Here is a 15699-nt window from a genome sequence, read left to right on the forward strand (position 1 = left end):
GCAGGGTCCAGTGCTGCAACATTCAAACACAGTGCAATCAACAGATGCTTTGCTTCAGCTTATAAAGTCATTTAAGATCACACTGAGGAGCACATGTCCCTGAATGCTCCAATGTCGACCCCAAATTATCTGCTGGGCATCTCAAAACTCTTTGCCTACAGTGCCATCCAGTGGTGCTGATGAAAACAGCCACAATATGACACAAGGACACGCAGTAAATTGGCGACCTGGCCAGGACGCACCCCGCCTATCGCCCAATGTCAGCTGTGATTGGCTCCATCCCTGCAAATGATGAGCGATATAGATAATGGATAGATAAAGAATGAATATAAGACAACCCATAAATGCTTTAAAACGTCACAACAGCTCGATGTAAGAAAACAGTCAAGAGGTGCGTTGCAGTATCTCATTGTTTTATTAGCCAGTACAGAAGATTAACTGTGTTGTAAGGCTCTGTTCTTACTAAGTTTACACACCAGAGACCAGAGATGACAGCAGCTTACGATACACACTGAAAGAGGTCAGTGATGTCTACAAAACAAAAAAGATACGACTTTAAATCAGGTAAAGCGATAGTGTTTCAACACATGAAAATCATAACACTGTAATTCACAGAGCTTCCTTATACACCGTCTCCTCAATGACAATAAGTTACTGTGCAAGTTCTGACAAGAGTAAAACTACGGGGCAGGTGTCACCTTCGATCTAAGATAGTCAGATGTGAAAACAACCCAACTGTGATGACGTAGTTTTTTGTTTGTGTGATGTTTACTATAGTTGAAGCATGCAAGTTTATACGATGCCACTGTCTGCAGAAAAGGATATTGACAAGGATACACAAGCTAGAAGCACAGAGGTGCGTGTGCATGTGTGTGTGTTGTTCAGATCGTTCTGTTATGGTTTCTGATTCTGCTCATGGACTCCACTTAGTTATTCTCTCCCGTTTCTATAATCTCATTATATTAATGTATGGCCACTCTCACCTTTCAACATGGCTGTTAATACATTTAATGTACGTTAAGTGCAAAGATAGATGCTGGGAGCTTGAAGTTGTTTTGCCACTTAAGAAAAGACTGGATGTAACATAGTGATAAATCCTTTTCCATATTCATTAATCAAAACAACTTAACATTTTGAATAAATAATTACATGCACTGTAGAGATAAGGTTTTGCTTCCTATAAGTTACCACACTAAAACTAAAACAGTTTTTACTGACACATGGTGCAGTGTTTAAGTTGAGAGGATGAAGTGAAATATAGCATATCACAATTTTTCTTCATTAAGCAACATTGTAAAGAAACAAAGAAATATGAAACCAACTTAAAGTTTGATGTATGTATTGGTCAGTCTGCAGTCAGCCATTATTTCATATAGTTCTATTCACTGAAAGTTCCACGATGTATCCGATGATGCAACTTGAGCTACAACAAGAAAACTCGGAGTCTGTATGCCAAGTAGACCTCTAATTGCTCTTACACACCGATAAGCAGAATCAGAAATCATTCTAAAATGAATTAAATCCCACATCTTAAAGAACTTGGCTCAAAAGAACCCAACACTAGGACTGTGGGACTGATTGAGAGTAAATGGAGTATTGATGTTCAGGGAGCGAGGGGTCCCAGCCTCAGCTCGACGTGGTGTGTGAGCCAAATGGCGTCGGGGGTGCTGTCGCCTCCCTCCTCGGTTGGCCTGACGGGAGCTGCGAGGTTGCGGAAGTCGTGTCTGATCTTAAATGAGACCGTCACATCCCCATCGTCTTCCTTCTGGGGGATCACTTTGATGAAGAAACCAATCTTGTTGGATTTCCTGAAGGCAACCACACTGTGGAGAGGACAGAGATCAGGTTAGGAGTTACCTCATACTATTAATTCTGTATTTCTCAGTCATAAGCGGCCCAAAGAACACATTTTCAGTCCAAAGCTTTTCCAACTAGGGACGAAAGCTGTGACTCTAATTAGGAAACAGTTGGTTTTTGGGTCAGTGGCTGAGGCCAGGGTTACTTTAGTTAGAGTAAGGATAAGGCAAAATGAGTGCAGATCTATGTAATGTACCCAAAAGTGATCTGTGGCGATGTGTGAGTTTGTTTGTGTGTGAATTTACGCACTCTGGGTCGTCCTGGAAGTCTTGAGGTTCAGCCAGTTCATCATACTCAGCAGCAGCATCCTTCCCTGCCAACACCAGCTCCTTGCTGGGAACTATAACCTGAGCAGAAATGCAGACGCAATATTTTCAGGGTATGTGAGGGATCGATGACTATAAATGAGCCTCTGCCACTTGTACAGTAAAATATACAATATGTCTAAAGGACAAAAATGTACAGCATTCACAAACTTTGCTTCCTCTGTCCAGGACTGTCCCCTTTTCAAATTTTAAGTTTGAACTAGTTTGACATGAAATGGTCCGAATCTAATTCCAATGGTCAAACTGATATTGAGCGCCCTCTGCTGGAAAATGAGGCAATTACTTCATATGGTCTGATGCACTTCAGTGTTCCCTTGAGTATTTTTTAAGCAGTTGGAGACGGCCAAACCCCGCCCTCTCCCCCAATTTATGATTTGACCCCCTCATATAAAACATCGCTTCTTCTGCAACAATGACCCTAAAACACAGCGTTGTGTGATAATCTGTGGTGAGCTTCTCTCCTGTCTGCAGCCTAAGTGTGTTTGTGTTTCTGCTCGTCTCCATCCATCTTCACACCGACTCTGACAATCACATTTATTTAGTTATTAAAGGATGGTGTCGGATCATGAATCCAGATCGTTCCGGTCACTTTAACCCTGAAAGTCTTGAAGTCTTTAACCCCGTGTGTCTCTTCACTTGAGGTGTGTGTGGCAGGTGAACTGTGTGCGCACAAAATGTTGCACTTTTTTTCCCGATGTGTTTTTTCCATGTGCCTCGTAAATTGTAGAGTAGATCAAACAAACACAAAGTAAACTTGATAAACCAGCGGGGGAGTGGAGAGAGACGATACTCCAGCATCATAAAAGGTGACTGAATCTTTAATGTGCATCTGGCCTGATCCTGAGGCAGCGACGGTAATCATTTTGCAGAGCCAGAGCACAGCCACAAAATGAATGAAGCAGAAACGTGCACTTCTAGACTGAATATTTTGTATTCTAACAAACTGTTACAGTTTGAAAATGAGCCCTTGTTTGAATTAGAAATACAAAAAGTGACAGCCCTTGTTCTGTTATATAGCCTCATCTAATGAAGTGGACAAAACCGTAAACTGATTTTTAGTTCTAGTGTTAATGTTTAGGTTTGTAGTAAAAACTTTTGCACAGATAATTACTTTTTTATTGTTATCAATTATCAATAACTTTGGGGAAGCTGCATGAAAAACTAACTATTGGGTTATGTTCATATTACAGGCCTACAGTTAATGCAATCTTCCGAGCTTGGGGCTTGGACCACAGTTTTTCACTCAGGTGTAACCGCTGTGTCAGTTTTTCTAATATTCACTAATCACTTTACTAATTTTGAATAGATATTTTCACCGCTCTCAAAAGGACTGAATGTGTATCACATTCATCACAGCAGATGAAATGTGTCCAAAATCTAAATTGGTTCTTCTGATTTATTTTCATTCGCACTTCTGAGTCAACAGTCATTTCTGTCTCAGGCAAAACACAAATTTAATATAATCTACTGGTAAAATCCAAGTACCCACACGATCATCAACAAACGTACATACGGGTATAACACATAAACCATAAGAGGTGAGTGAACTCAGCCTTGGGAAAAGCAGGAATGTGAAATCGGCCGAGCATGGCTGGATGTGGTTCTCACCGCCCTCCAGGTGGTTTAAATATCTTATCAAGCAGAATGACATTACTGTGACCTCTGTTTGGCCGTAATGTGAATGGAAATGAGTCATGAAGATGCTCTGATTTGGCCGGCAGCTCTTCTTTACCCAGTCTGGCCCATGACTTCATCCCTGAGGAGGCCAAGACAAACAGCCTGCAGTCACCGAGGGACTCTCAGCGTCTGCTGGCAACAGGCAGCTCGGTCTAACATTTTCCACAGGAACACAGCACTCTGAGCTGCGCCTGTGACAGCTGACAGATGGAGGTAAAAATTGGACCTAACTGCTCTGCATAAGAGACGATGTGAAGGCTAACTATTCTATAAGTAACCAGCAGCATGAAAGAGCTGACCACTCTGATCGCTGAAGCTCGCCGCTGCAAAGAATGCAGCAACACCGTTCGATATATCATGCAATATTTAACCAGAGGCAGACGCGAACTGTGCCAGGGCTTTATATTATTCAAGAAGAAACAAATTATGCTCTTTCCAGCAGTTCAAGCTCCATTTATCGATGTTTGACCACGATGCGGGGCGGACTACCAACCACGCTCACTGACTCACAGCCCTGACATGTTTTTGAAAGTATAGACAAATACCTTGGCAGTGCTGTTGATGTCATCAGGATCTTCCTCCTCACAAGCAGTCAATGAGACGTGGGTGATGTTCTCTACAGGGTTGGTCAGAGTCAGCAGCACTTGGCTCTCCTAAACAGACAGAATGAAAACCACTTAAGTTAACTTTTCAAAAGTTGTCTAAGTTCACTACGGGGTTCTTAAAGTAACACTCTGTACTTTTGAATACTAACAGGGAGGATTGTTAATACCTCACTAAATATCTGGGGGACGGGGATACTTGCTGAAGAATGGGAAGCAGCAGTTTGTTCTGATTAGGGAAGTTTGTGACAAGCAACTCCTTTGAAAGGTTAAATGCCTTCTAGACAGTCCCTGATATAAGCAGTGTTTCCCAATTATTACTTAGACTGTGGCAGCCCGCCATTGTCTCCCTTGCCATCTCTGACTCTCTTACTTTCCACACATGCAGCCCTCGCCATAATTTCGGCCATAGGTGTGCACATTCCTGCAAGGGTCATGCAGTTCTCAGCAAGCGGGAGACTAAATCATTTACCTGTCACTGCGTGCTCTCATGCAAATGCACACGCACCTGGTGCACAGCTACTGACACAGATTGATCTAATTCGATGGGAAACACTAACATTAGCATATCAATCTCTTTGCATTACTGTGTTTTTACTAACAAGTGTTAAACGACGCCTTCCCTCTCGTCTCATAGTTTCTCAGGCTTAAAATAGAGCAACACGCTCTCCATTAGAAATTGTGATATATCTTTGTTCTTTGTGTACATTAACTTTTATTATCTTGTCCCTAATGTGATTTTGTTATATTGCTTTTGCTTGTTAATAGCTTATGTACTCTTTTACGGCTTTGTTTTGTAGTCTCATTATTTAAACGGCAGTCTTTACAGCAGTTGGTACAGTCCTATTCATCTTGGGTATAATGTGGTTGGCCTACAAAGCTAATTTCACTGAAGGACAATAAAAATTGAGACTTGTTGAAGTCACTACAAAGTTGTTTCCGCATCATGTCACACACTCAAGGTCGCGTGGTTAAGATGACGCACAGAATGAATAAAACATTTAAAAGATATATTCCTGTCAGAACCAGAGCACACACTGACCTTCACGAACCGGAGATTTGGAATGGACATAATTCTCACTTCAGGGATATAACTCCTGTGAGAAGAGTAGACAGAAGGACAATCAATTCACTGTAACACTCAATCACAGTCAAAGTGCACATCACTCATTCAATCTAAATCTGTATTAATGAATTGTTAAAATGAAAAACAACAGCAGTTAAGTTGAATGTATTGGATTAAGATATTATATATATATATATATATATATATGCAGCTTTAACTTTACTACAACTGAGAACTTAAGTTATAGGTCAATCTAGGTTACCACAACAAAGGAAAGGCAAAGCAATACAATTTAAGTACAGCTAGTTAAAAATCAATCATTCCAACAACTCCTGAGAACATTATCACAACATCTGTATGATTACAACATTACACTTTATAGAGGCAATGGTTTATTTTGCAAAAGTATTGAAATATTGTGTAAAAACATTTAAGAATTAAAATATCTGTTTGATATTAAACTAAATGAGCTTAACGTTGAAACTTAAGGACCTTAATCGAATGAAACTACATCCGACTTGAGGCTGATTGCTATTTTAAATGGAAACATTGCGTTCAGTAACATTGTGAAAAACGTTTGAGACAGAATCTGATGTCCGATACTCACACAGCCACCAGCTGAATTTTAAACTTGATTGAAGTAGGATTAAACTCTGGCTTGCTCAAATTGTGCTCACATTTCTGGTGGAGGAAATTAGGAAAAATGTTATAACATAACTGTGATCTTTCTAAATGCAATGACCTATAATTGATAGAGAGGAGTAAAACCCTGAGGTGGTACTGACCCTGCAGCGCAGTGAGCGCTTCATCAGGAGGTGTTTGTGTCTGGGGTGGAGCTGAGACGCCCCTGCAGGCTGGAAGTCAGGCTGCAGGAGCCGCTGCCGCAGCGTGGTCACTGACGTCAATGAAACACAGATTTAACTCAACATCAGTTAGAGAAACACAAGTTATTGTTGATGCTTAATGATTTCTGTACAGAGGTCTTACCCTCCGGTAAACTGATGGGCCTGGTGTAACAATCTTCAGGCAGGGGCTCCACTTCATCAAGGGCCTGGGCCGGCTCAATAGTGATCTCCTTCTGGTCCTCACCCTCTTTAAGGCTGGTGGAGTCAAACAAATACTGCTGTCAACAATCTGTTGTTTGTCTTAAAATGATGGTATTTAACACTCATTAAATACATTATAAACAAACCAGAAGTACAGGTGGTTTGGGGGGGGGGGGTTTAGCACATTGACCTCTCATTATCTTAACCTGTATCTAAGACCCCGTTCAGACCTTATATTAAGAAATCTAATCACAAGTGGACAGACTTAAGTTTATCTATTCACGTCAGGCATTATTAGGCATCAGGAATGCATCCCCTGTGAACACTTGTGATCAGATCTCACTCCCCTGCTCTATATGCAAATCATCATGTATGTCATTTTGAAAATTATGTTGTTTTTACCATGTCTGTGCATACAGATGTGCCCAATGAAAACGTGTGTGTGTGTGTGTGTGTGTATGTGTACACGTGTGTGTGTGTGTATGTATACACGTGTGTGTGTGTGTGTGTGTGTGTGTGTCATTGTGGGACTAAATAAATCAATGGGCTGCCCTCAAACAAATCAACATATGGACACTGAGAAGCTTAAAAATACATTTAAACTCTGGTGGGTCAGTGACTTCACCATATATGGCCTAAGGCGCAATTACGTTCACGAAACAATAATGTGTCCACATGTATCCAAGACCACCTCCAAATGTATCCGGAGTGATCGGAGGGAGCATTTCAGAAATTCAGGAAGTATTTTGGTGCATTCAGACCTGAACTTAGTGCTGACCACTTGTGATCGGACCACTCAAGACGGACAAATACCAGGTCTGTACGGGGTCTTACAGCATTTTGAAACTGAATATTTTCAAAGGAAAGACTTGAAAGCTACTTAAGGTCAGTAACCCAGTAAACACATCTGCAGATCTATTATATTTCTTTGTAAAATAAACACTGAAGTTGCAGATGGGGTTTTGAAAAGTCACTGATGGTGCCTTCAAAGATTCTTAGACGTGCAAGAAATCAGACTCGACTACTGAACGCCAAAACCAGAGAAAACTCTTCACATTTGTCTCCAGGATCTGACAGCATACTCTGTCAATACACAGTCAATTATACCATTTCCAGATGTTAAGCAGGGTCCTTGAATACATTCCAGTGTAGAGGTTTAAAAATGATCCCTGCTAACAAGTAAAATACTACAAGGTGATGATGTAGCTTTGAGAAAAATAAGGGTGATGAACTGCTAGCTGTGATGGATTACCTACGTATCTCGAGCCAAGTTTCAAGGCTGCAAATTGATTTTCATGGCACATTGAAATTAATGAAACAATGGCTGCTGGGAGGTAAGAAATCAATTTATCTAAGTCACCGATATTGTACATTGTTTTACAAGGGGGAGAAAAAGTTCCATGTATGGAGTCAAAGCAGCAGTAATTCTCATTATAAGACAAAAGACCACTCACGAAAGGCCTGCCAGGCTTGATATGGGAGCTCCAGACCTCTGCCTCTGCAGTCTGGTTCCAAGGCCATATTTTTCCTGATTTAGGGGGAAAAAAAGTTTAGCCGTTTTGACTCCTGATAATTAAGTCGGACTGACGACAATTTATGAACTGACCTAATCTTCAGCTACTTTTCTACATGAGTGCATTTAACATGAGAACAAAATTGTAAAATAACAGGAGCCTTTCTGTTGAGGATAGTAGGAGAGAATCAGCTCTGACAGAGTTAAGGCTCAGGACTTATAAAATATTTTGATCTGGCTCTACAGTCTCCTCTTTATTCTCTCCCTCTATCCAACATGAAGGCTCCCATTGTGTGGATATCGGTCTCATTTAGCCATGGAGACATTCATGTGATCTGTGAGGTCACTTGGCAACAAATTAAGACAGGAACAGATATAAAGAGATGACAGTGCTACTGACTACTCAAACTTGTGAAAAATACAACTCACCACCACATGAATAGTGTGTTGCTGGGGAGTAAAACCAAAATATCAGAGAGTGCACAAGCAAAGAAAAAAGGAGAGAGTAGAGAACCAGGTGAAAGCAAGTTAGCGTACAATAGTGACATGCAACAGCAACAGAAATGCATCAGTGAATGAGAGCAACAGCATGACATTGCAGCTTAAGTGTTTACAAAGGTGCTAAAAAAGCACAAGAATGACTGCTTTGCATTTAATTATTTTAAAAGCAGAATGGAAGGAGGTGTTAAATTGCACCAACAAGCTCAAGAAGCCAAAAGACTATGTCCACACCAGGTCGACTAAATTTGAAAGTGTAGAGTTTTACAATTCACAATTTTTTGTTGTTTTTCTGTAAAATATAAACAGTATGTTCATATTGATCCATAGCGTGGACATTATATTGATGTAAGATTTCTAATGGCACATACACACATAATGGTAGTTTACTCTATAATATTACTTCAATTTTAGTAGAATATATGAATCAAATCAATCCTGAATAATGTTTATCTGTATTTTCTCATAGTACCTACATATTTCGTAATAAAAAACACTGAGACAAATAGCTGTTTGACATTTAAAAAAAAGTTAGGACAATGATAGGGACATTTGAACAGTTGGGTCCTGAGGGAGCAGAATACCGAGAATGCCAGTGGCATGCACTGTCGTCTCCTGGCCAACTTCTTCCTGTCTCTCTCCTGCTTCTCTCGGTGAGCCAGCTGTTGGTAATACTCGATCAGCTTGTTGATCTGCAAAGAACAAAAAGATAAATACAATTTTGTTTTAAATCTATAAAACAAGAGTGATCCACCCCTTCCTCACATCTACTCAAAAGCAAAAGTCATGCATGATCAGGAATCATGTGAGCAAGGCAGGAGAATTTAAATGGCCAGAGGCGAAAACTTACCCGCTGAGTATGAGAGTTCTCTGGTTCCTGCCATCCACCGCTGGCTGCAGTGAACAAAAACATACCAAAACATCAGACTTGAGACAGTAACAGAGTGCTGCAGGGATGAGTGCTCAATCGAAGAAAGAATTGAGGAAGTAAGGTTAGATGCCTTAAATAAGTGGTTAACAAAAGCTAAAGATCGTTTTGCATATTCTTCTGATACAAAATACATCAGTAAATACTCCACTTGTGTTTTTTTAAGCTTTTACTTGTCATTAAAACAGTTGATGCAAACAAGCTGATAAATTAGACTGGAAAGGTTGTCTGGGACAATTAACATCATCATGCCAAACATTAAATTTCACACATTACTCTGCCTTTATAGTCACACTCACAAGAGTAAAGACGTATGCAGAAGAGGTAAGAACAAGTTGGAAGCTTAATGTGTGACTGTGGCACCCTTGGTGATAGCCTAATATTAGCTTCTTACTTCAGGCAATTGGAAAAAATCTCATTGGCTTTTTGTTGAGGGAACCATGGTGATGCTAACGTCAAGTCTACAAATAAAAATTCATCCTTGCAGCACTCTACAAGATGCTAATGCAACCCAAAACTTATTTCACTTTTTCATGAGTTACAAAACAAAACTTCTACACAAGATATGCACTGCTCATGGTTTTTGTTCCTACTGGAGCTGAAGTTGAAAAATAATTATGACCACATTGAATTTGAACATTACACGAGCACCCACCAACTGACTTGTCAGCCATTCCCACATCCCTGGAGGTCCAGCGACAGAAACCACAGGCCAGATAGTAGGCCTTCTTCATGGCCGTCTTGGTGGGATCATCAGGCAAAGGAGCCGGGATGTTGGTGGCCCGGGTGGACAGTGTGTGCATGCAGCATGGGCAGTCGAAACAGTTGACACACCTGCAATTGAGATCATCAGGAGGAAATTTAAGTGTACCAGTGACGTGAATTCAATACACCAGGCAGATGAGTGCTCAGTAAAGATAGTCAGTCTCACCTGTTCTTTTTAAGCTTAGCCTCTGCAGAGGGCATGTTCTCCAGACAGCTGGGACAATAGTGGGAGTCCACCTGATCACCAGAAACATGGGTGTAAGAGAGGAGTCACACTGTGCAGCCACATCTCCAGAAATATCAGCGTGTCAATAACAGCAACCCAAATAGATCAGCAGCACGTATTAAAACAGAGAGGTAGAAAGACGACGAGGGTGTGTTCATGGTTTATAGAATGAACTGTCTCATGTTTACGAAGAAAAGACTCTGACTATCAATGAGACAGTGCCATGGAGGAATTCTCTTCTTCAGTCTGGGTGTGGTGTCCATAACGTTGAGCCACGTTAACAAGCAGCTTTTTGCTTTTATAACTATTGTTAGTTATAAAAAAATGATTCTCACTCATCAGACGTAATGACCATCTCCTCTATATGTCAGCTAACCGGTTAGTTAGATGTTAAGTTTGAAGAATAGCAAGGGCTAACCAGCGTTAGCTTGCTATGGGCAGACCGCTAACGGAAGTAAACCCGCTGCTTGCTAAGCCAATGAGACGAGGAGACTGGCTTGATTGACAGGACGGTACCCATACAACGCGCGAGACGGCTGGGCTAACCCCGCCTACATGTCAAAGCTGCTTCCGGGTAGCCTAACAACAGAGTAGCTAGCAGCTAGCTCGACTAAAGCCTCGGGTGAACGTACCTCGTGAGACACACACTCCAGAGACCGCAGCTCACTGCAGTAGCGACAGAAGTAGAGTTGAGATAAAGGAGCTCGGATCCGTTTCTCTCCACGGACCAGATACACAACTTTGTCCGGCTGCAGGAGAGACGCCATCTCGGAGCGGAGCAGGCGAGACTGAGCTCTCACTGAGGGACTGACTGCTGGAGGAACCCAGGCTGCTCAATGTCAGCCTCATGTGGTGAACACTGGAACTGCATCAAGACAGAACAAGTGGCACAGACCCATGTATTGATTATTTCTGCCAGGAAGCTTTTGCAAGAGGTTACTTGAAGAGTGAAAAGGTCAATTTACACCATGATCGTTTTCTAAACTGTGATGGAAATCTGAAAATACAAGAAGCTGGATTAACGAAGTTCTCTTTGTGTATTTTATTAGAGGCTTTCTCCAGAAAGGATCAACACAAGAGAGTGACAGGGATCTCAGAGTATTGATGAAGAACAGTCAAATGCAAGCATCTTATGTAGGAGAACTAAGGCTGTTTGACTGAGGCAGTTCAGACATGGATCTGTAGGCACAGTTTCAGACATGAATTAATACACAGGAAAACTTATTTACATACGATTCCAGTGAAGATAAAGCATAATCCCTTGGAGAGTCAATAAGTAGTAGAAATGTCATACAGGTTTCAAGTCACAAAAGTTACTTTTCGACTACAAAATGTAGTTTCCAACACACTTAGTTGCAAAATTAAGCAAATTGGCTGAATGAAAATGAAATTCAAATTATACCTAGATAATCAAATTGAATTTCAATTAGCTCTGATAATGCAACATGTCAAACATCAGTGGATGTGGAGCTGAAGACAGGTGGTGTTAACTTAGCTGTCCATCCATCTAATACCTATTAATAGGACAATTTTATGTATTCATTGACTGACTCATTCAATGATCCATTCATTGTGTTGTGTGCTCTGTTTGCGTCAGCTGGGGGCGTCCTCCCTGCCAGCTTATCCTCAGGGAGACGCAGGCACTCAGCCACAGTGAGCGTCCGACGTGTCGTGGGAGGACCGGGACGATGTTTCCCTTCCTGCAGCTGCTGCTGCTGCTCGGTCTTCTGCGGCCCCACACCGCCGGAGCCGCGCTCACACAGGTAGGTGTCCACCTGTTGATGTCCTATGGTCGATTCCCGCTCACAACACATTGGTTCAGTGTGGATCCAGAGATCCGATGACATCACTGTTGTGTTCTAATGCTCCACTCACACCTGCGCACTGTGAGGATTCATGGAGGAGAATGTTTTTAGAGACATGATTTTACATTCTTGCTCAAATCAGATTCGAAAATAATAATATACGCAAAGGTCTGTGTGTCTTTGTGTGTGTCTGTGTGTGTGTGTGTTACTGACCTCATGGTAAACAAAGTCTGGCCCGAATGAGGCCACAATTGATTTCAGAGGTCCTGGTTCAAGTGAAGGGTAAAATGTGAATCATGTTTAGGGATTAGGTATGAAGTGGTCATGGTTACAGTTAGGGATTAGGTTAGATATGAAGTGGTCATGGTTACAGTTAGGGATTAGGTTAGATATGAACTGGTCATGGTTACAGTTAGGGATTAGGTTAGATATGAACTGGTCATGGTTAAAGTGCAGGAATAAGATGTGAATCATGGTTAGGGGGACAAGGTTAGGTATGAAATGGTTATGGTTAGGGATAAGGCTTTGGTTTGGCTGTACACAATTAATGGAAGTCAATGCAAAGTCCTAACAAGGACATCAGTGCAAACCTGTGTGTGTGTACTTGTATCTTTGTGAGGTTCATTTTGGGAATGTGAGGAAATGTTGGCCTGTCCTCATTTTTCAAAGGGCTTTCAGAGGGTTAGTATTAGCTTTAGGTTATATCAAGGCTAGGGTAAGGGTAAGTAATGCATGATGGCAATGAGTGTCCTCACTGAGTGTCCACTACGTGTGTGTGTGTGTGTGTGTGTGTGTGTGTGTGTGTGTGTGTGAATCCTCCAGCGTTGTGACTCATCCATGGATGACACCATTTACAAATACCAGGCAAAGACCCTAAACGGGAGCCACACTGTAAACTTCAGCCACTACAGCGGCAGGAGCGTTCTGTTCGTCAACGTGGCGACATACTGAGGTCTCACCTTTCAGTATGTGGGTAAGAATCTGCACCTGATCCACCAGCATCCTTATTTCCTTTATGAATGAAAAGGGGCTTCTTCACATGAAGACACTTCACTGCTTCTTCTTCTTCTTCTTCTGTTGTCAGAACTGAATGCACTACAGGAGGAGATGAAAGAATTTGGACTCACCATTCTTGGATTTCCCTGCAATCAGTTTGGGAAACAGGAACCTGGACAAAAACATGAGATCCTGCCAGGTTTAAAGTGAGAAACATTTACTTTTTCAGTGCTGGTTATTATCAGCTCAGTCCAAATGAAATCACTCTAGAATCAAGTTAAAGAACAGCAGTCAGGTCAAAGATACATGTTTTTCCACAGAAATATCTCAGATATTTACATAATATGACAGTCTTATGTTTTTTAGTAGCACCATCTGCAGCATTTTGATGACCTTGACAGTCTTATTATCTTTGTTATAAAATATACAATAGGCAAAGTTAATGATGTAGTTGCACAAGGGAACTTAACACATACTTTTACTTTTAATACTGAAGTATGTATATTTAAAAGCAAGTACTTACTCAAGTAAAAAAGTTACTTTTACTTTACTTCAGTTAAATGTTTGAGTACATCCTCCACCACTGCCTAAATCTCAGTCACAAGCTTCTCATAAGACACGACTCATTGTAATGTGATGTAAGAAGCTTCATAGGTGAATGTACAGAGGAATTTGTAATTCAGGTAAATCCTCTGTCAATCAACAAAGCTTCATTTAATCAGGGAATAACATCCTTTGGTAATGAGATCAGTTTCTCTTAGCATCCTCTGTTTCACACAAACACACATAGAGAATTGATATCTCAGGTTCCATCATGTTAAATCTATAGCGAGGGCTCTGCTCAGCTTGCACTGGGTGTAGGACAGTTGCCAGGCCACAGACTGCTCTGAGGCATGTGTACTGATAAGCTGCCCTCTCTCTGGATTCCAGACATGTCAGACCAGGCAACGGATTCATGCCAAACTTCCTGCTGTTCGACAAGGGGGATGTGAACGGAAAAGACGAGCAAGAGGTTTACACATTCCTGAAGGTGAGTTCTGATCTGTTATTAAATATCAGTCTAGATTCTCAGCATCTTTTCACCAAAGGCAGGGTGCTTTTGTAGTTATTGGAATGAAAGAAACTACTGTGACCTTTGATTGGATAACTGACACTAACCCAGTTTGTGTTTACAGTATTGAATAAATATGTTCACACCCTGAACACACACAGGCAAACCCAGTGTGAAGTGTATCCTGTTTTTACCTTCATTAAGTAGTTCATGTTTTCATCTGCCTCTGTCTCCTCACAGTTAGGATTATGCTAAAACTACTGGAGAGATCTACCCAAAATTTGAGAGGATGTTTAATGGGTCAGGAAAGAACCAACAAAATGTTGGTATGGATTCAGATCAGGGGCAGAACCAGAATTTTTCTTTCACTTTCTTTAACATTGTGAACTTTTTTTTTTATACATAATGGGTGATATCTATGGGTGTGTGATATTTGGTGCAGTCTTTTTGAGTTTAAGGGGACCGTTGGAGGAATGTGCTCTACTTAGTGTGATTGTAGATCTTACAGCTATTAATAGTTATTGGCGTTTGAATAGTTCTGAGCCAATGAAAATAAATTGTCACTAGGTTTGCTGGTTGCACTTGGAGAAGTATTTAATTTTGCCTTTGGTTATTTTATCCAATAAAATACATGTTATAAATGAAATTCAGTCCTTTGTCCTCACAGATCAACAGCTCTTGTTATATTCCTTTCTGCCACACAGAAATCCTGCCCACCAGTTGGAGATGACTTCGGTAACCCTGCCAACAGATTGTTCTGGGACCCTCTGAAGATCAGCGACATCAAGTGGAACTTTGAGAAGTTCCTGGTGGACCCAGAGGGGAAGCCTGTGATGAGGTGGCACCCAAGCGTCAACGTTTCTGCGGTCCGAGCCGATATCCGCAAATACCTGCTCCAACGCTACACCCGGGATCAATTTAATTAGATCTGATCCATCCAGAATCATCCATCTCTTGGAGAAGCTTGTAATGATATGTGCTGGCTTAGTAGAGTAAAGGTAGAATGTAAAATGAGAGTTATGTTAACAGATTCTGCTAGACGAAGGTGGCATGTTGAATGAAGAGGAGGCTTGAAAACAGGAAGTCTGTGGTGCCTCCTCAGAGTCTGGGGCTCAGGTCAGCTCTTCAGTGCATTCGGGCTGCCCTGTGATCCCACAGCATCATGTCATCTTCTCACTACAGGACCTGTTAGCTTATATTGCCTCTATATGAATTACTTTAAATAAATCATCAAGAATAACTCACTGATGTGCAGGGTGCATTCCTTCTCTTGAAACACTGCCAGTGTTGTTTCTATCCTACAATAAAAAATGGAAAAAATATATGAAGATGAATAAGGAGGG

At 41.2% G+C, this 15699-nt stretch overlaps 2 protein-coding genes across 5 annotated transcripts; one reads left to right on the top strand and one right to left on the bottom strand.

The window, feature by feature from the left end:
* Positions 1-396: 396 nt before the first annotated feature.
* Positions 397-11271, bottom strand: dctn4 (dynactin 4). Of its 2 annotated transcripts, XM_020080855.2 has the most exons (14): positions 11137-11271; positions 10445-10515; positions 10169-10347; positions 9436-9479; positions 9170-9277; positions 8517-8537; positions 8029-8102; positions 6516-6628; positions 6314-6423; positions 6136-6209; positions 5505-5559; positions 4406-4513; positions 2107-2204; positions 397-1823 (listed from the first exon to the last, which is right to left on the bottom strand). In XM_020080855.2, exons 1-14 carry the CDS (start codon positions 11269-11271, stop codon positions 1604-1606), a joined length of 1410 nt encoding a protein of 469 aa, XP_019936414.2. In that variant the 3' UTR covers positions 397-1603. The 2 variants fall into 2 exon arrangements, with proteins under 2 accessions (XP_019936414.2, XP_019936421.2); XM_020080862.2 differs by lacking the exon at positions 8517-8537.
* On the top strand, positions 11204-15600 carry gpx3 (glutathione peroxidase 3). Of its 3 annotated transcripts, none has more exons than XM_069531598.1 (6): positions 11204-11342; positions 12102-12267; positions 13132-13282; positions 13394-13511; positions 14236-14335; positions 15061-15600. In XM_069531598.1, the coding sequence occupies exons 2-6, from the start codon at positions 12193-12195 to the stop codon at positions 15280-15282; spliced, it is 666 nt and encodes a 221-aa protein (XP_069387699.1). In that variant the 5' UTR covers positions 11204-11342; positions 12102-12192; the 3' UTR covers positions 15283-15600. The 3 variants fall into 3 exon arrangements, with proteins under 3 accessions (XP_069387699.1, XP_069387698.1, XP_019936433.2); XM_069531597.1 differs by having other exon boundaries at positions 11229-11356; XM_020080874.2 differs by having other exon boundaries at positions 11318-11459.
* Positions 15601-15699: the final 99 nt, after the last annotated feature.

The sequence above is a fragment of the Paralichthys olivaceus genome, chromosome 9 (assembly GCF_024713975.1).
Source record: "Paralichthys olivaceus isolate ysfri-2021 chromosome 9, ASM2471397v2, whole genome shotgun sequence".
NCBI classification, from domain to species: domain Eukaryota; kingdom Metazoa; phylum Chordata; class Actinopteri; order Pleuronectiformes; family Paralichthyidae; genus Paralichthys; species Paralichthys olivaceus.

Coding starts and splice junctions, on each gene's coding strand:
- dctn4 (XM_020080855.2), bottom strand. CDS start 11,271: ATGGCGTCTCTCCTGCAGCCGGACAAAGTTGTGTATCTGGTCCGTGGA. Junction 10,348..10,444: donor GCTAAGCTTAAAAAGAACAG/GTGAGACTGACT, acceptor TCTCAATTGCAG/GTGTGTCAACTGTTTCGACT. Junction 9,278..9,435: donor AGAACTCTCATACTCAGCGG/GTAAGTTTTCGC, acceptor TGTTCTTTGCAG/ATCAACAAGCTGATCGAGTA.